The sequence below is a fragment of the Haliotis rubra genome, unplaced genomic scaffold (genome assembly GCF_003918875.1).
Source record: "Haliotis rubra isolate DU_JTF1 unplaced genomic scaffold, ASM391887v1 Scf634, whole genome shotgun sequence".
Taxonomy (NCBI): Eukaryota; Metazoa; Mollusca; class Gastropoda; order Lepetellida; family Haliotidae; genus Haliotis; species Haliotis rubra.
Window position 1 is genome coordinate 598,507 of NW_025767340.1, and position 20,543 is coordinate 619,049.

At 41.6% G+C, this 20,543-nt stretch overlaps 1 protein-coding gene across 1 annotated transcript; it reads right to left on the reverse strand.

Annotated features, from left to right (window-relative positions):
* Positions 1 to 834: 834 nt before the first annotated feature.
* Positions 835 to 7,308, reverse strand: LOC124256675 (sulfotransferase 1B1-like). Its single transcript, XM_046690647.1, has 7 exons — positions 7,272 to 7,308; positions 6,352 to 6,412; positions 5,424 to 5,619; positions 3,137 to 3,493; positions 2,847 to 2,950; positions 2,143 to 2,320; positions 835 to 1,473 (listed from the first exon to the last, which is right to left on the reverse strand). The coding sequence occupies exons 3-7, from the start codon at positions 5,596 to 5,598 to the stop codon at positions 1,361 to 1,363; spliced, it is 927 nt and encodes a 308-aa protein (XP_046546603.1). The 5' UTR covers positions 5,599 to 5,619; positions 6,352 to 6,412; positions 7,272 to 7,308; the 3' UTR covers positions 835 to 1,360.
* Positions 7,309 to 20,543: the final 13,235 nt, after the last annotated feature.

Genomic DNA, 20,543 nt, shown 5'->3' on the forward strand with positions numbered 1-20,543 from the left:
AACATCGCTACAGGAGGCTCGTTTTCTGTTCTGTTTAAGAGTCTAGGTCTGCTCTCTGTCACAGGACGTTTAAACTATTCGAGGATAAAGTTTAGTCGACTGAGGGAACAAAATGTTTGGTTACTGGTGGGGGGGTAGGGGGGTTGGGGTGCGAGCTTCTGAGAGCTACTGTTCACTGAACAGACTATTGAAACCTGTTTACATGGTTTGTCTTTTACATGGTTTGAGGACATACGTAGCAGTATTCCAGCTGTATGGTGGCGGTCTGTGTTTGATCGCGTCTGGACCAGAAATTCCAGTGATCAACATTATCAGTGACACTGGCATCTGATGCTGATGTTGGCACTGGTGGCATGTTTCTGTCTGGTGTGTTTCGACTGTACAACACCAATGCATTAATCGCACGCGACAGAGTTGATATTATCGATCAGTTGATTGATCCTCTAACACTGAAAACCCATCTTTGTGTCATCGGCAGCCCAGAAACCTGTGATCGTGGGTTTGAATCCCAGAATCGCCCTATATGTGTTTTATCCATGTTTATATTTTTTTTTAATTTTTTTTTTTGGGGGATGTCACCAAAGCATTAAACCGTTAAAACCTGACACCGTGATACTACGTAGATAATGCTCAAAGCGAGGTTCAACACGAACTCATTTATTGAGATGTTTGTGTTCACCTATTCAGCTCGTCTCATTACGCCTTCTCTGTATTGTTATCATTTAAAAAATATAGTATTGGTGTGCGCAGGGCATGAACGCAGAGTAAACAAAACTATCGATATATGTATGTTTTCTGTGACAGAACACTGCAGCATTGACCATAAGACAGAAGTAGAGAGAAACATGTTTTATTTACAAACAAAACAAAATTATAAAAGAATAATGATCAACAAGGAAATATTTACACTAAAAACAAAGATCATGGGCATTTTCCGCCATGGTACCTGCGCATTGTCAACATGCACAGACGCTTTCTCTTTTCTGTTACAATTTGAAAATTTAAAACCAAAGAAGCCCTAACTGGTAAGAACACAGTATAATCACGATGGGTGCCAAGAATGACCGTCTGCAGCATACACAAAACAGACATGAAGCCTCAGAGGTCAATGAGTATTGAAAATATCACCAAATTTGGAATCAGATATAACTGAATATTCACACTTTTCCCAGTGGATTATGATGCTGATTTCAGTATCAATGATCGATTGTCAGTAGATCTTAGTGGTAAATCTTCAGTCGTTTCTCATTTGTCCGTCATCAAACGCCAATTTCCGTAACCTTTTGGCTTGTCCGGAATGACACGAGTGGTCACGATTGCGCGTTTCCGTAATGACGATGAAGAAGGTGATAAGAAGAGATTACATCTGGTATCTGTTGAGATAGGATAGTTGAGATAGTTTCTTGTTATATACTCTGTCAAACTGGTCATTCTGCGTTTCGTCGAACCAGTTCTTCCATTCGCCAGCTCTCCCTGAAACATCAAATGTGTTTATGTCAGTGCAAGAAAGAAACGTATTATCAATTTCATTAGGTTTGGTCTTTATCATTACTCTGGGCAATCGTCCCTGATACTTTCAGTCTGTGGTTTGCCTACCCCATGCCTGCTATACTTCGAGGTCACCCTGAAGGAACATTGCTGGGACACAAAACATTACGACGACTATGTTGGCGATTGCCGATGCAAGTTTACTCAACCCATTACAAAGAGCCGCGTACAATCCGAAGACCCCAAATAAGTCAACTACACGCATCCGGAAATTATGGCAACATGTGTACAAGATGGCCGTGGCAAGGCCGTGGCACATGTTGCAGGAGATACAATGCCGTGCTCTTTCCTCGGAGCACTTGCTGGTTTCGGTATTGCTTGATCCTCACTGAGTGTTGATTGGCTTATTAGAAAAACTACTATAATGCAAATTGGTCGCTTTCACGACCTTTGAGGAGGGTAGTCCATACAAAACCTGTGGCTAGTTGGTTTCTTTTTTAACGCAGCGATTAGCACTATTCCAGATATATGGCGGCAGCCTGTAAATAATCGAGCCTGGACCAGACAATCCAGTGATCAACAGTATGAGCATTAACCTAGGCAACTGGGATAAACCTGTGGAGTAGTGGCAATGCGTCGGGCTCTGTAGCTCACCTTTCCTGAAGAGTCCTCCGCCGGCCTTCCAGCTGATGGCGCACAACATGTCCTTGGTCCCGTGACAGGCCTTCTTCAGCTTGTGGAAGCTGCAGGCGTCCGCGATCTCCTCACATGTCTGGTGACCAATGTCCGACCCGAGGAAGGTGGCCAGTTTCTTCACCTGCTCAACGGGGTCCTGTAAACAACAGACATTGAAGTCATCACAACAGTCATTCTGCTACTTGTATGTAGACTATTATTCATGAATATAAACTTTCATAATTACATCTTGAAGATGACCAAGGCGTTGTTTTACAATGATAAAAACATAACGAAACGTGGTTTGCATGTGCCTTATACCTGGGGCAACTAACATACTGTACTGAGATGGCACGGAGCTGAGAGCGATGGTCAGCACCAACCCAGAACCTATATCATCATCGAATTATAGTCTCGTGGATGTTATGGCCCTTGTAGGTATAGGTTATAGGGTGTATTAAATTTGTATTGACCCTTGTTTATCGGCGAAACGTATCCACTTCCTGACGTCATGTGATTAAGTGGCGTTAAAGGCCTTAATGCGACGACATCATGAATTACTATATAAACGATCATATATTGTTTTATTCAAGTCACATTTTGAGTTAGAAAGGTAAGGGTTTTTTGTGTCTACTCTTTTGCACTTCATGTATTTCATTGTGTCAGATAAGAGTCACACTTACCTTCTTCATATCCTCAAACTTGACAACGTGCACGGGCAGGTCTGGGTTTTCCCTCATGATCGTATCCCAGGACTCGATGTAGTCAAACCAGGAGCCGTAGGGAACTGTAACAGTACATAGGCGGGGTCAACTCCTGTCTGGTCGGTTTGGAGGGGATAATCACGGATGGAGAGAGAGACGGATGGAGAGGACGACATTAGTGGAAATTCAACGAGGAGATGAATAAAATGAGAAGAGGAAGGAGATGGAATAGTTTCAAACAGGGCTGAAGAGAGAGGTTTGATTTTCACCTTTGCCGTCGAGGAACATGTCGAGGAAGTGCTTCCACTTGCCCTCGTAGGTGTCCTGGGGCTTGAGTTTGTCCACGGTGTTGTTGGCAGCGTCCTTCTTCCCCGTCACCATGTTGTAGTAGGAGACGGCGATGTCCTTGGGGTGGCGGACAACGAGGATCACCTTGGGCTTCTTGTGAACTACCTGCTGTGGTAGATGGCAGGGCCGGAAGTGGGTGTTCAGAATACGTGGAGAAGTGAGGTTGTCGATGTTGTCACGGTGGATGAAGTCCAACATTCCGACGTCGTTCCTGTCCTTGCTGTACTCGGCGCGTCCGTTCATCACCATGTTCGTGACCTCCCACAACCAGTGAGTACCTGCGGGTAGAGCAGCACCGTCAGACCACGTGACACACCCACGGGCTTTAATGCGACAATGCGACAATGCGACATTGGCAATGCGAGACCTATACATTGGCAATGCGACAGTGCAACACATTCCAGGAAATACATCCATGACGTGGCGAGAACAAACATCCGTAGATGTGATTCTGTTTGCAGTCCCTTCATCATACAACTTTAGTTTAACATTTCTTACATCTTTGGAAATTGTATTTATGTCATTGTTATTTCAGAGTATCCCCTACTTTTGCATGTATAGAAATTTTGTATTTAGAATACAATGTCAGTTTGAATCCACAACGGGCAGGATTACTAACAGAATCACACAGGGACGAACGTCGTTCAGGTAACGTCATGATATACTGCTCAAATTTTGATAGGAATGTTCCGAACTTACATATCAATGAAACATTTTAATGTATGTGGCCAGGGAGCTATTGACAATCCCTATCAAAGCTTGAGTAGTATATAAATCATACAGGTACAATAATGCGGAAATGCGAGACGGGAAAGTCACAATTCCAAACCTGACCATCCTGGCGTCCTGGGGGGAGACAACTCTCTTGCTGCTCCACACACTCGCTCTGCTCACACAAGCTCAACTAACTAATCACACGATTTGACATTAAACGTCGGACTAATCTGCTTCTCGTGCAACTCATGTTTTCAAACACGGGGTCATTTCCGTTTGAAAGCATGCTTTGGGCACGTGTGCTTAACACGTGTGCTTAACTGTGTACCACTGAAAGAAACAGAAGCAATACGCTTTGAAGATCTCCATGATGAATAAATCCATCTGCATTGTACACAGTTCACCCAAATACAACAGACACAATGGTGAAATGGTTAACGCATACCACACCAAATGTCTGAGTTCGACTCCCCAAATGAATGGTCTGTGCAAAAGGAATTCCTCGCATCACCCGCTCTGATATTGATGGAATATAGTTACATGCGGCGTAAAACAATACTCGCTCATTATTCGGTTAATGGTGTAGAAACTCATTCAAACATCAGTGTGTGTTCACAAAAAAAACAAAACAATAATGTCGATGTGATTACCAAACGGAGCCTATTACTGCAATCACTAAGGCTGGGGTAGCCCTGTGGTTAAATCACTGGATTGCAGCACAGATAACTGGGTTCTAACCCTTACACGGGTGAATTGACCCTTGTCGTGAGTACATTTATGGTACAGGTGTTATATTCTTACTCTTGATATGTGTTAGAACATTTCTACGAATAGAAGGATTACGTCATGTAAACTTCAAAATGCCAGTACCGATGTTCTAGATAAGAGTTGATGAACAGTGGACCACCTACAGTCATGGGGTACAAGGTGTTCCTCCAGCTGAGCTACTGACAATGTGTTGGCCTACCTATACTGGCCTATATTTAGCTGGTATCTGTTTTACCAGGGAGGAATGTTACAAGTACCATGGTGGGGACTGCTGGCATGTTATTGCCCATTGATGTTTGCATGTCACCACGATGTACAGCGAATATAGAGAATGTAGCATTGATATCAGTGAGTTCTTTGAGCAAATCATGGAAAACATGATTAGAGTGAAATGTTGTTATTTAGTCTTAAGACACACCCGGTTCGGTGATGTCTAGAGCTTCCGGTTTTTCAGAATGTGCTGGATTTCAAAGTGTCTGGCAAAGGCAGTGTCCAGACTACTGAGAGGAAGAGGAAAACCGTATCTACTATGAAAACACCGGTACATAGTGGCGTACAGGGTGATCGATTATAGGAGAGAATACCAGATTACAGAAAGGCCTGCATGTCTGATTAGAGAACGACCGGTTGGTGTAGATAATGTGTTGAATTAACGAGGGACCCGTTTTGAAGGGTGCCGTATCACAGACGGTGATGAAGTATCGGAATACCGAGAGTTGTATTTACCTGATTTGGGGTAAGCACAGAACAGGACGTCGTCATGCCTGACCTCGAGGTCACTGATGTTCTCCAGGTGCTCGTCATACGAGATAGGTAGAGCGACGGAGTGGAACAGGTGCCCGTTGGAGGACAGCACCTTCATACCGTGACCCTCCTTGTCTTGAAGTGTTACGAGAGACATTCTGGAGCTTTGGCTTGCAAACTGGAAACAAATATAAACTGCTTGTTAAGTTTCTTTAACAATAACGCACACACATGCTTATACAGCCGGAATCGATTAAGCAACGGCTTTCGTCCATGATGTTTTAATCAGATATGTCTATATGTACAAGGCAATCTCGGCACCACGATGATCGAAAGCTGTGTTAATGTATAATTGTTGTTTCATTGCGTGTCAACCCGAGGGCGATGGTCATCCTGTCAACCACATGTTTGGCTGATCCAGAATCGATAATGTTTCCCTAATAACGATAAATATTTCTCGGTATGGCTTAAAGAACAATGCAATTTGTCATGGATCAGATTCAGGTTCTGAAACATCGCGTCACACTACCAAAAGGGATATTAACTTTGCATCATGGGTTACACGTAATGTATACGGTCTCAAATGAAATTTTATTCCTACTTTTGCTTTGTTGCTCAAAATATCTACGATTGCCCCGATTTATGTCCGGGAATTTATGTCCAGCTGAGCCGACCGCTGAGGTTGCACGCGGAATTTCCCTGTGGTGTCCAACCAGCGTGGGTTGGCCTGATTTTCTGTGTGGCGGGGGTTTTCCATGAAGGACTTCACAGTGGTCGTGTAAACCAGTCGCATGTCTTACTTCGGGTTTACTTCCCGGGTCTAAATGACACGCCTTCAGTGAACTGAAATATTGCTTAAGAGGCGTAAACCCAGACTCACTCACTCACTCAGCCACTCATGCAAGCCTACCTTGACAGATGAAATAGAGAATCCTTTCAACGTGTTGTAGGCGTTGTCATTAATCGTTGTCCTGGAAACAAACATTGAAACGTATTGGTGCTGACAACTGACGTGTGACTCCCGCACATGAGTGAAATAATGCATGTGAATAATTTATATACAGAAAATTGCCAGCCGTCCTGAATACCTTGACGTGACTCGGGAGTGAAGTCCCTCTACATGCTCACATCTACATGGACTTAACGTGGCGCTGATACCAACACCACCAGTGACACCACAGCGCACATAATGTTGAAGGTGTGGCGACGGTGGGGGTTAGATTACCGTTTGGATTATGGGGGGTAGGGGGTGAAGTGGTAGGGTTGGGGAGGGGTGCTGCACAAACTAAAATAAAAGATATATTATGCTGCTTAGAATAAGATATAACGGCAAGGGAATGCAGATAATTCGAGAAACAACTTGTGATTAGACAAGATTGGCCATTTATAGTTTTAGAATATTTGCTTTGTAAACGTTGAGATGCTCAGTTGGCCTCAACAAGCTAAGGTAGTTGCGCTCCCTCCCTCGCTCCCTCCCGCCCTCGCTCCCTCCCTCCCTCGCAACATTCAACAACATGCAGATATGCAACATGCATTAATTAAACGTAATAGCACTGTGAACAGTAAGTGTAACATCCCTTCATGAATGACAACTCATCTATTCTGTTATGCATGTCTCTTTCCGAAACGTCGCATCACAATCAATCAAAGTTGTTTTTCATGAAATTATGTTGCATGTTCCGCTATCCACCAGCTTCGATAAGTAAGACAGTATGGATGAGAGCATTCACAAAACAGAAGCAATGTCCAAACAGACAGACTGTAATAGACAGTTAAACCAGTACAGTAAACAGTGAACAACGTCACATTGAAACACACGAGCTGTCATACCTGTGGACGTAGCTGGTTACCGTAAGGCGTCGACCCGAGAGAGTGATGAAACGAAGGTTCCGACTGGCTTTATACTAGTGACCTCCATAGTCGAGGTCAACAGCAGCCTATCACATTCACCGACACAGAAGGCTCTGGTCTTTATCACGTGGTCTTATCTGGTGACGATAAACTGGAACAACACATGGCTCTCAGAGACAGTGACCCTTCAGCTGTCCAAGTGTCTATTTTAAACGAGGAAAATTCCATAGTGTTGCCGTATTGAGAACAAATATTCCATACCCCGCTCATATCGCCCATATTTGGCAGCATTATAGGAAGGGACTGGGACACTCACCTGGACTGTCTACATGGGAGATTCGCGGATTAAAGGGAAACTGTTCATTATTGGTTGATGTCGTATGTTTGTTTGTTTGTTTTCCCTTTATGCCCCTTGCTTTCACAGAAAACATTCCATCGATAATTTTAAAGAGTGGCATACAACTCTAGCTGAAAAGTTGCAGATCAGGGTGAAAATATTTGAAAAATGACCAAATGTTCCCAAACAGATTATGTTTGACACAAGGAGGACAATTCAAATGATATCCAATGAAATACTCAATGTTATCTTGTACCATATATTCCTGCGCTTTTTTCGAATGAAGTAGTTTTGTATGTTTGTGATCGATGCCACCGTTGGAAGAAAACGCTCACCTTTTCACAAACAAATGTTATCATTTTCATGTCACTGTGCATCATGAGCCACACTCAAGATGAAGGGGTGGGGGGTTATAACAACGGACATGGGGTTTAGTTGCTCTTACTATTGTTAGTTACATTATTATATACTTGTTAAACTGTAAACAGTTCAATAGCTTGTGCTTTTAATACATCAAATCACATAACAACAATATTGACAGTAACACACACGTACGCGCGCACGCACACACACACACACACACACACACACACACTGCAGATACGGAGGTTTGCTCTTCATCAACTTTTAACTGAGCAAAACGAACGAAACCAAGACTATAACTCTCAACATATTTTATCATATATTTAGTTTTCAACTGAAAATATCCAAGGTAATGGATATCTTATCAAAGACAATCTGAACTGGCGCTTAGTCAGCACTTTGTTAGTATTCAAGGAATGCATCTGTGTGATCTTTAAAATATATTTGATTTTATAACTTTTAAACATTAAAAATAAAAATTCACAAATGCAAACCTTTTGATGGTATATAATATTTGAAATCAATTGTTTTTTAAACTCATTATACATTCTATTGACCCAGAGTTTATGTATACTGTACAAACCACATATATGTTTGTGTTAGTGATGTCTCTGATTGCCATTATAACAACACGCAGATGCATTACAGAAACTGACAAGTACACGATTCATGAGAAAGTAGTCAAGGTCGCATTGTCGCCCCTTTAATAACTACAACTAAATCATATGTATCTTTCCATTTAGTACCACGGGCCTCAGGTCTCACTGATTACTGATTACTGAGACACCTTATCTGTTCAACCAGATAATTGACCATAGTGATTTGCAGTGGCACACAGGGTCTTCAGAGGTCGAGGTCAATGCCGCAGTCGGTATTCCCCAACAACAAGCCTGGACCTTTAACACTGGCCACAGGTACGGAAAGTTTCATCACGCGGTATGTGTGAGCGGACAAGTTATGTCATTTATGTGGAGGTGCCTTATCTGCTTAAACCAGCTTGGATTTCGTCATGTCAACACGCGCTTAACAGAAAGGGTTAGCATGTTCATTTAATGATAATTTGTTGATAATATCTCCATTGAAAGGCATGCACGCACGACTATGTATTTTTCCAGAGAAGGTTTGATGTAACATATGCCGCAAGTATTTCAACGAAACCTAAAACAAATAAGAATTGTCATGGCCATATCAGTCTGTGCTGGAACAAGTATTCCTGTATTAATTCTTCATGTTACCTTACTTCAAAGTCATGTTTGAAGGTGACACCGTGATTCCAGAGAAACAACCAAACACAGACGTGAACTTGGGACCGCCCCGAGGCCAGGTCAAGAACTTATGAAGCAAATAATTGTTTCAGATCTGTTACTTCAAACAAACAATATTGACAGTTAAATGTTCTGAGACAGAGCCTACTTGTGATTGAGAAAACGACAACACTATATCATGAGTGTCTGGAAACCATTTCGGTATCATTCTTCGTCGGTTATAAGTGCATCGAAATTCACAATTTGTTGGGTTTTTTCACCTAAATCAGTGCTTTACTGCGACTTTCCTTCAATGGCATTTAGAAGCTGGTATGACGAAGAGGGACCCTGTTTATGGATAGACAACCTCTATATTGCAGTGGATTTGCTTAATAACCGTGTTAGGATCTACACGGAAACGTCGCATGTTTGATAACGGTGTTAGGATCTACACGGAAACGTCGCATGTTTGATAACGGTGTTAGGATCTACACGGAAACGTCGCATGTTTGATAACGGTGTTAGGATCAACACCGACACGTCGCATCCACTGCAACAAAGAAGCTGTCTATCCATAAAGTGTTCCTCTACTTTACTGCGACTGTTCAAATCCTGTCTATCTTGTAGACGTACACGTCGTTATTCCATGACAGAAGCACTTCTGTGGGGTGCCATGCAACAAACATATACGGGCTTTCAATGATACATTCTTAAAATTCTCCTTCTACGTTCAATTGGATCTGGTTCGTTGGAAAATCGGGACTAGTATTACCCCTGCGTTGTCGTCATATGTTCACGATGGTATCTGCAGTTTTGAAAATGTTACCCAGCCCCTCAGCAAATACATGTGTTGTATACAGACCCAAGTTGACGTATAAAGTGTTGACAGTGCAAGAAGACGTTATTCGTTTTCAACATTTTTCAAACACATTCAATCTGTTATTTAAAGTTCATGAAACTGCTCGTTGTGAGAGTTATATGGTCACGTGATACTGCGTGCATCCCACATCCCCACACACATATTGTGTGGACACAGAAACCACACCCAGACTGACTCACTCAACACAAGTCTGCCAAACAGACACCTCAAACTAATATATCCAAGAAAGACCATGCCAGCCTAGAATATGTGGCAAGTCTAGATTTCCAAAGTTTCAGGAAAATGAAGAAAGTCCCAGTGCTCCTTTTCATTATATTTTATGATGATTATTTATTTTTCTGTGAAATATGTTCATGTCAGAGACTAGATGTTAGTCTAACTGACCACGATAATCACAGAACCAATCGACGGTCATTGATGCGATGCTCCTGGCTCCATGGCGGCCTTTGTGTTTATATTACCATAATCAGCTGGTATGAAGACATAAGTTGGGTGACCTATCAGATTATTGTACAAACACGGAACAACACTAGAACTATCAAGGAAAGTAATGGTGACAATATGTTTAAGTTATATCTCCAACAGAAACCTATGTAATATTACTCTGTGTCATTCTACCATAGGTAGGTGCAGTTTGACGGCCACTCTCATGTCACCATGTACTCCCCGGTCAAGTGTTTTATTTTAAGGCACAATCACCGTGACACAGCAAGTTACCAGTATTAAGCAGTACTGAGGATACTGTACGCCACGGTACTGCGAGGTAACATCAAAGCAGGGTCGAGGTTGTTTTCGTTCCAATTACAATCTAGGTTCATTACGAACAATGACTTCCAATGTCACATCCACACACCGTGTGTTATCCAGCTAATCTTGCATGTGTGACAATCTGCATAGACCCCTCCTGCATGACGCGGGAATATAGCTTCGTGTTTACCAACAAACAGATAACTTTGTAAAGGCCACAGACATTAGTATACAAAACACCTTTAATGTACATAGCACCAGGACCGGCAGTAGATTGTAACAGTTAAGATATTCTTTTTCTAAAGCAGCTTTGGTAGAATGATTACGGAATGTGATATACCAAAAACGAAACAGGTGGAATGTTTGAACTAGTTACGTCATGGCCGCAAGTATTTCAGTCATATGTGAATCTGTCGCGCTTATTTGCCTGCTGTCATGTTTGCGTCGTAATATATACCATCCAAAAAAGTTGGGGATATTGGATTTACAAGATTGATAAAATGCAAATGATGAAGCCAAGGAGGAAACAGATGATGAAGAGAAATTAAGGGAAAATGTGACAATGTATTCCATTCCTTTGGAAGTGTTTTATCTGTATGGATATATATTACTTTATTACTCATATGCATTGGCATTGGCTAGTGGTATGCTCGCAAAATGAAATATCCCCTCTTTTTTTGGTATGGTATACATTTGACCACTGCGTCCAACCTGCAACTGATATTAGTCAGCGGACTTCCAGGATGTCCAGCGAACAATGACGTCGACAGGTGGAAACCTGACGCACCATCAGTGTTCTCTATAGATCATCCCTGGTCTTTCGTCGGTGCACGCTGTAGACATTATAAATGGTAGACATTGAGAAAATGTCCCGAATATTCAATAATCCACATCAATGTTCTCACAAACCCAGTTTGGTCGGCGACTAACGGGATTCTTAATGTTGAGCAATATTCCTGCTTTTCCAGCATTTGGAGTCTACGTTTCCTTGTTGTTATTCCTTGGAACATTCTCTTTTTATCAAGATTAACGGGATCTACATTGGGCATGCCAGAAACCGATGACCGTGAGTTCGTATCTCAGTCACGTGCACGTGGATGACACCAAAGTGGTAGAGGTCTAGCACAACCAATGATCGATATCATGTGTATCTGCCGTGAGAATATCAAAGGCCGAGGACAACTCACTAAACCTTATTGCTCCACTAGAACCGTGGTAAAAGTCTGTTGTCGCCATGGCCGCGTCGCCTGCTTAGGCTTGACACCAGCTGACCTTCCTCGCCTACGTCAGATTTCCCCCTGTTCTTGGTGCATTATTGCAAATGATGATGACGTAGTTCCTGATTACATCTCCAACAATAAGCATTTTACATCAGCAGGATCCGCACAATCCATCGTCTTGAGCAGAGGTATATGAACGTTGGAGGAATTATGTTGGAAAATGATCAGAACATGGCTCCATCCATGCTGTTCATCACTGTTCTGCTCAGGACGTTTTAATCACGCTCTGTTCTCTTCACTGTATTTTCCTAAAGCAGCCAAATGACCTAAAATATTAAATCCAACCTTCAGTCGTAGTTAGTGCAGTATCTATTATTTCATTCAACCCCCACGCATTTGTGTATCCAGATTCCCAAAGGACATTACGTGATTCGCGTGATGTTGTCACTGCCACAGGCTGAAAAAGAGGAAACAGAATTGGAATATTCCCGTTTCACCTCAGCCCGATGTCATCCGAAGTCTTTCTGTCCTCCACAAGCAAAAGGAAGACATCTGTGAAACCCTTACATCAGCACAATGCAACTGTGGTCCGACTCTAAAACCTGGCAGCACGTTGAATCCTCTGTTGGACATAACTCCAAAGCCATAAAGACATAGGGTCCAGCAAATGCATCATTAAATCCCGGTCTCATAAACATAATCCTGAACTACACTTTATATTGAAATGTCCATCATATCATAACTATAGAATAAAGTATATTAAGCCATATTACTATAAAATGTCCATCAGTATTTAAACTTATTCAGCTACTTAGCATTAATAATGTTAAAGTGTTGTGTAATTTAGGGAAATATTTATATAAGGCTTGTTTATCAAGAACGAAATTAATTAGTAAACAGTAATTGTACATCCTCCTTTACCTTCCCCCCTATCTCTATTTCACTGCCACCATGTGTGCAAACCTGTACCAATACCAATACCGATGTCATTGTACCAATTATCCGTACAGATAACGGTAATAAACGAATCGAAACTCACCCAATGAATGGCGCTCTGTATCGACTCAAAGTAGGCTGTATTAATACCATGCGGAATCTTAACATCTGACAGGAATCATCCACTTGCTACAAGATCAGAAGAGTTCAATTCTGTTGAAACATTATATTTTGTAACTATGACCACCATTACCCCACATGACAAACAATGGGAAAGCTTCATTCCTGGACCCATGGCGATCTTGTTATAAAGAGCGGCGATACCAAGCTGCTGCAGTACCAGCCCGGGGTACCTAGTGATAATGGTATTATGATTCAGTGTAATAGGTACAAATCAACACACAAAAGCGTTCAGTAGTTTGGGATGCCCCAAAGATGTTTAGATATAAACACATCTCCCCAGCGCCCGGTCAATAAACAAATTAGCTCATTGTGAGTTAGCATGGTTGTTTCTTTGTTTGTTGCTTACATATATCTGCGGTCTGTAAATCATCGAGTGTGGACCTGACAATCCAGTGATTGATGTAATGAGCATATGTCTACGTAACTGCTAATACGTGCATCAGCTAATATGCCAGTGCGCCTGACCTCCCGATACCGTAGGTCGCCTTTGCCTCACAACACACATAGGCTACTGAAATCAAATTCTAACCCGTATCTTGTAAATGGATTGGGTGGGTGATATCGTAATACTGTAACATTGAATCATTTCAAAAGGTATAGCTTTCGGTAACATTCATCCCATTAAACCTATCAAACACATTCGCAATTCAAGTCTGAAATTCAGTATATGAAAACTGTAAGCAGTGTGATTTTTATCTGTTCACACATAACAAAGTATGTCCGAACATTTAGACTAGGTACGGATCCACATTCCACTGTACGAGAATACCCCGCCAAATTTGCTGCCCCGTCACTACATCTTTAACACCGGCCACGTCAGCTGCCCCGTCACTACATCTTTAACACGGGCCACGTCAGCTGCCCCGTCGCAACATCTTTAACACAGGCCACGTCAGCTGCCCCGTCACTGCATCTTTAACAGGGCCCACGTCAGCTGCCCCGTCGCTACATCTTTAACACGGGCCACGTCAGCTGCCCCGTCACTACATCTTTAACACCGGCCACGTCAGCTGCCCCGTCACTACATCTTTAACACGGGCCACGTCAGCTGCCCCGTCACTACATCTTTAACACCGGCCACGTCAGCTGCCCCGTCACTACATCTTTAACACGAGCCACGTCAGCTGCCCCGTCACTGCATCTTTAACACGGGCCACGTCAGCTGCCTCGTCACTACATCTTTTACACGGGCCACGTCAGCTGCCCCGTCACTACATCTTTTACACGGGCCACGTCAGCTGCCCCGTCACTACATCTTTTACACGGGCCACGTCAGCTGTCCCGTCACTACATCTTTAACACGAGCCACGTCAGCTGCCCCGTCACTACATCTTTAACAAGGGCCACGTCAGCTGCCCCGTCACTACATCTTTAACAAGGGCCACGTCAGCTGCCCCGTCACTACATCTTTAACACGGGCCACGTCAGCCCCTGTCTGTAGATGACACAGCGTAAAGATGGGGATCTTAAATCTTGAAACTTCTCAAGTGTGTGGGCTAATGAAATATGACACATCAACCTGCAAGTCATGGCTCTCTAAAAAACAATGTATGACTGTCATAAAGAGTGCAACAAATGGTAATAAACTTAATAATGCTTGTCACGCTTCTGTAACACTACTTACGACTGTCATAAAGCGTTTGACAAAAAGTAATAAAAGTTATAAATGTGGAGTACAAGAGCAGCTTGAGGATAACAAATCCCCACTCTACACAAAGATCTCTCTGTGTCATGTCCGAGAGATATTAGAGATGTACTATATAAACAGAAGAGCAGGTATGGCAGAATGGCCAGACAGTTATGACATCCTTTAATTCTTAAATTACCGTTATAAATATATTGTGGGCGGTATCTATTGGTATAGTACAATGCTGTCCAAATACTGGACCACCTCTTCTTTCATTTCAGCAATATTTGTCATATTTCTTATTGACACTTTCCATCATAAGTCCCCAAACATTTTCTATTGGATTTAGGTCAGGGCTATAGCTTGGCCTATCTAATAATGTCATATTTTGGGTCCGAAACCAGGCCGGTGAATGCTTTGAACGATGTTTTGGGTCGTTGTCCTGCTGGAAAATCCAAAACTTTCCTTAGAACACGTGAGCAGATGGAAGTAAATGTCCCTCGAGAATATCTGTGTACTGCTCACTGTTCATATTCCCTTCAAATACACAGAGGGGCATTGCCCCTAACACAGCTATGCCACCCCACACGTTAAATTTCGGACTGTACTTTGGGCGCTGATACAAAGGTTTTTCAGTTTGTTTGGTCCAGAATTTCAGTGTATTAGGAAACAGCCACAGAACTTTCATCTGAGAAAATCACATTGTCCCAGTTAAAATTTCTATGCTGTAAGCACCAGTTCAACCTTCGCTCCTTTTGTTCAGGTTTCATGATCGGTGATGGAATTCCTCGACATTTCTGCCAACCCATTGCATGCAGTTCAGTTCTAAGTGTCTCCTTACAGACAGCCACAGTTCCTCTATCAATCATATCCAGCCTTAAGTTTTCTAAACTCCTTCGTTTGTTTTTAGAAACAAGAATACCAAGCCGCCTCCTGTCACCGACAGTCAATTTTCTGGGCCTACCTGCGCCTCCATGTGCTCATTGCAATATCCATTTGCAATATTTTTCAAAACACGATAAACAGTGGACAAAGGGATGCCTGAAATCACTTTAGCTGATCTGATGTCCTTGTTATAATACTCTAAAATCAACTTCCTCTTCTCTAAATCATCCATACTGAGGATCACTGAAAATGTCGTCTGCTAGCAAGTAAACAAAGGGGGATAACTCTTCACAAACTAATGAAAAAGGATTAACGGAGTTGTCTCTCTTGAATGAACCCAAGCACTTGATAGTTGGTCAAGGTTGTTCATACTAGAAATCCAATTAAACATATTCCTAAAATTCTCAATAATTTCTGGTCATACTATATAATATAAAGTGGAATGAGCAGGCCTGTTGACTTCTAAACCGTATATTACGTATAAACGTACATTAAATAGGGTAATCATTGAACTCTGAGGGCCTTTAAAGCGAAAAAGGTAGTGAGGTTAGATACAAACTGTTTTAGTTATGATTATGCTGTATTTTTCTTAATATCACATCAGTCAAAACCCAAACACAGGACCGCTCCGTGGTGTAGTGGTTAGAGCGTCCGCCCAGAGAACCAAAAGGACGTTTAAATATGGTACTGGCGCGCGATATTAACAAGGGGTTTATGCACATGAAGTAGACCTTCCAGCTTTGCGAGGGAAAAATCAGGTCTGCTTCATGTGCATTTGACCAGGGTTATATCCCAAAACTTCCACATCCCAATACTACCACACATTGTTAAAACAACAACATCCCATCGCCCCTTTTTAGGCAATAGGATAGCCAAGGAAGTGCACTGAACTGAAACAACAGATAATGATACATCACCTGACTTAGCAGAGAAGAGATTTTAGTAGAGAAGAGAGCAGTTAGTTAATAAATCTGAAATATAAATACTCTCCCAAAAAAGAAACGCATCATGAAAATAGCAATTTCATGTAGCAATGAATTAACACGTGATTCATTTTACAAAAGGTTTTGCTCTGTTTATGAGTCCTAGGGTGTTTATGTTTTGAAACATCACAACAAAACGCACCATCCGTAAAATGCCCGTATTTAACTGCATGATTTTCAATTTCGGTGTGTAGTGTCACAGAATACACAATTCACATGCAATGCACGTGAAAGTTGGGGATCAGATAGTCTCAATGATGGGTATGAAAGGTTGATCGCTGTCTGTCGATTATTCACTATATTTGGAATATTGTTGATGAACGCAAAATGACACGTCTAAGTGAAGCCAACCGTCATATCGCCATTGGTTTGCTTGAAGCTGTCTCAACGTGCAGTTGCCCGACGCATGAATGTTCACCAAAGCACCATTTCACGGCTCTGGGAGAGATGTCGCCGGCAGAATGCGGTAGCAGATGCCCCTCGCCCCTCGCAGGGTACATCACCTGCGTCATCGAACAGCTACGGTGACCAGTACCGCTCGACAAATACCCGGATTGAGGAGGCTTTCTGCACAGACCGTCAGGAACAGGTTGAGAGAGGCTGGTTTACGTGCCAGGAGACCTTATTTTGGCCCTGTGCTTCGACAACAACATCATCGACATCGAGGTCAATGGTGCACCAACGTTCAGGTCTGGAACCTACCGAATTGGCGTAGAATCTGGTTCAGTGATTCTATTGGAAGTACGCGATAGAAGAATGCGGATGTACAGACGTCGACGTGAACGTTTCGCCAACACTTGCGTTCCCCAGGTGGACAGATGCGGCCGGGGAAGTGTTATGATGTGGGGTGTGGGTGTGTGGGGTGACGTGCAGTTCTGGATGCCCACGGTGGTCACACGAGGTATTGACTTCAGCGCCACCACACGTCTCCATGTGACACTCAAACTGACTTTCCTCGAGTTGGTGCCAAAGACGGATAAGTCTGCATTCCCAGTGTACAATTTCGCTTTATTTCATTGACTCATAAAGCCTACAAGATGTTTCAAAATAAACATTAAAATACAGTTGAAATTCCTATATGCGTTTCTTTTTGGGGAGAGTATATAATATAGATTCGTGCATATTTCAACAAGCCAAACAATTCTTTTCAATTCTGATTTGCAAATATAAAGTAATACGTAGCAAAAAATACAAAATGAGAATATGAATTGTATTATGATTACTTGAAGCTCTACTACCAAATATACTTGCACTACCAAATCCAGGCATAAACAAATAAATCAATTTTAATTAAATAAGGAAATTGATACTGTCGTGGTATGGACATTTACATTAATTGTTATGGCAGTGACACAATAACGGTAGTGACATTTTTAACAATAGCCAGTTTTATATGTTTACTTTAAAAGATAATTTAATGAAATTTGTCAGTCAGATATTTTAGAATGTTTAAAGAATATATAATAGGTAAAAGATTTACCTATGGATGTCCCTGTCATGTAAAACTCAGGTAAAGACTGCATGTTACGGCAGTGTCACTGTGACGGTATATAATGCTGCAACAACAGTATAGAGTGATAGGGTTATGACTGTCAAATGTGCGCGTCAAATATAGGACATAATGTTCTACTTAGGCTGTTATATGTAACTAGAAAAGATATGTATTTTCGTTAATATCCCTGCCTTAATAAAATATATAATTTATTACTAAGTGATTGTTTGTATTCATTACTGATTAATGGGTTAAAAGATTACAGACTGAGGTAATCAGTATGTTAAAGTGTGTGCAGTCAACCAGAAATGTTGTTGTTATAAGCTGTGGAAGTTTTGGGATGTGGACGTTTTGGGAGTCTTAAGCCAGTTATAATCATGTTGTTTCTTCTCAACTAATTCGGATAATCCGGATTACATGCCTGAGTGATCAACTGGTTAGGTTTATCGGTCTACCTTGCTTATAGACTGGTACATACAAAATGAAATCATATATATGTTCTTATACATTTATTTACATATTTACAACTCTGTACAATTCAAATAAATGGACGCTAGCACAACTTAAGGTTGAAAGAAGGTCCACGAGGGTGATTCGCCATTCTTTGGACGCCGTTTCAGAGCTAAAAGGGTCTCATCCAATCGGACATATTTCCTTCTCTTTGAGGGTGGTTTGCCTCCGGCTGTATATTGTTTCAATCTTGATTTAGTGGACATTGACTTTAAGAATGTGATGGCCTCAAAGATGTTGGGATGAGCCTTTCTGACGATGTTGTTCAGGCGACTATGCCTACGGTATCCTGCGAAGTGGCTGTTGGTCCGTGGGCCGATGGTTGGACTGGTGGGCTCGGAGTCAGTATCAGGTGTCTGAGTGGGGTATTCATGCTTAAGGTGTCCTCCCAAAAGTTAGACGTACCAAAAGTTAGACGTGTTAAAACAACAAAGGCTATGGTTGCTTGCACTGAGGTTCACTACACTGTTACCTTCGTTAATTAATGGACTAGTCCAAATGTACTAATCCAAACACAAAGAGAAGAGATAATGGATAATGACAATGACTCTATTTGACATAAAATAAAATAAGTTAATTCAACTAGATAATTCAAATGATCAATGGATGACTTTGTAATGACTTTATTTGGCATGAAAACAAAATAAGTTAATTTAACAATAGATTTAAATGATCAATCAAATCATTCAAGATTTAAGATTTCACGTCTTTCACATCATTCACTATACAGGCAAGAATGTCAACCAAGTCTGAGCAAATGCCCAACTTCATCGAGGAATTCCATGTTTGTCTTGTTTATATTGTATATTGTTTATGCTGGAAAACAATGTTAGGAAGGAAGTAACTCAAAAACATAAAACATCTATAATCCTGTTTTGATCAAAGTGAATTGAAAACAAGTATGCAAAATCTATAATCCTCTTATGATAAAATTGACATTGTGAAAACGCCACCACAGCTCATGGGATATTGGTACAGACTCCTGGGGTAGTGACCATTTCCCAATTCTTACACATATAAATGACAATCTTAGAGAAAAAATATAATTTTGATATAGCAAACTGGGAAAAATTCAAAATTTTGGTGGAGTAACACCACTCTTTCAGAATTTCTATTTTTGTTCCCCCTCATTTCTTAATAAGTGTACTACCCTGTCGCCGAAATACCTTATTTGTACGTGCGACGCTAAATAAAACAAATATCTAACTAACCATCTCGTTAGTGTATGGGACAGGTTCATTATATCAGTGGGTAGGGGTCATGTCCCATTAGTCTTACTCCCGCTAGGTATACGGCAAATGAGGGATTAATTAAAACAACAACAGGCATATACCCTTTGTGCAAAATGGACTAGCCCGCTAATTGGTGAGCTTGAGGTTAGTTTAATCTCTAACACTGAGAATGCCACAGTCCTGGGTACTGAAAACATATGAATGAATGTTATTACAGTAAATTACATTGAAGTTATATGACCATAATATTCCACAACCGTTGATAATCAAAACAATCAATGTCAAACTCTACTGAATTTGTTTACTCAATCTCGTAAAGAAACATAAACTAGTGCATAAAAGTTCCATGTTATAGACTCTAGCATATCACTCTTGTTATCATGGCAGGATTGATTAAAGTGGAATACGTCACCTCTAGGCGAGGTACACAACAGGTACTGTTTGAAGGTTACCTTCACAACCAGAATTCTACAAAGGAACACTGTATCCACTGGAAGTGTGTTTTTGAAGACTTGCCTGGGTAGAGTCACTACGGTTGGAAACCATGTCAGGAACTCCACTCCTCACAACCATGGCCCACAAGAACCTGACATTGTGAGATTCATCAGCAAC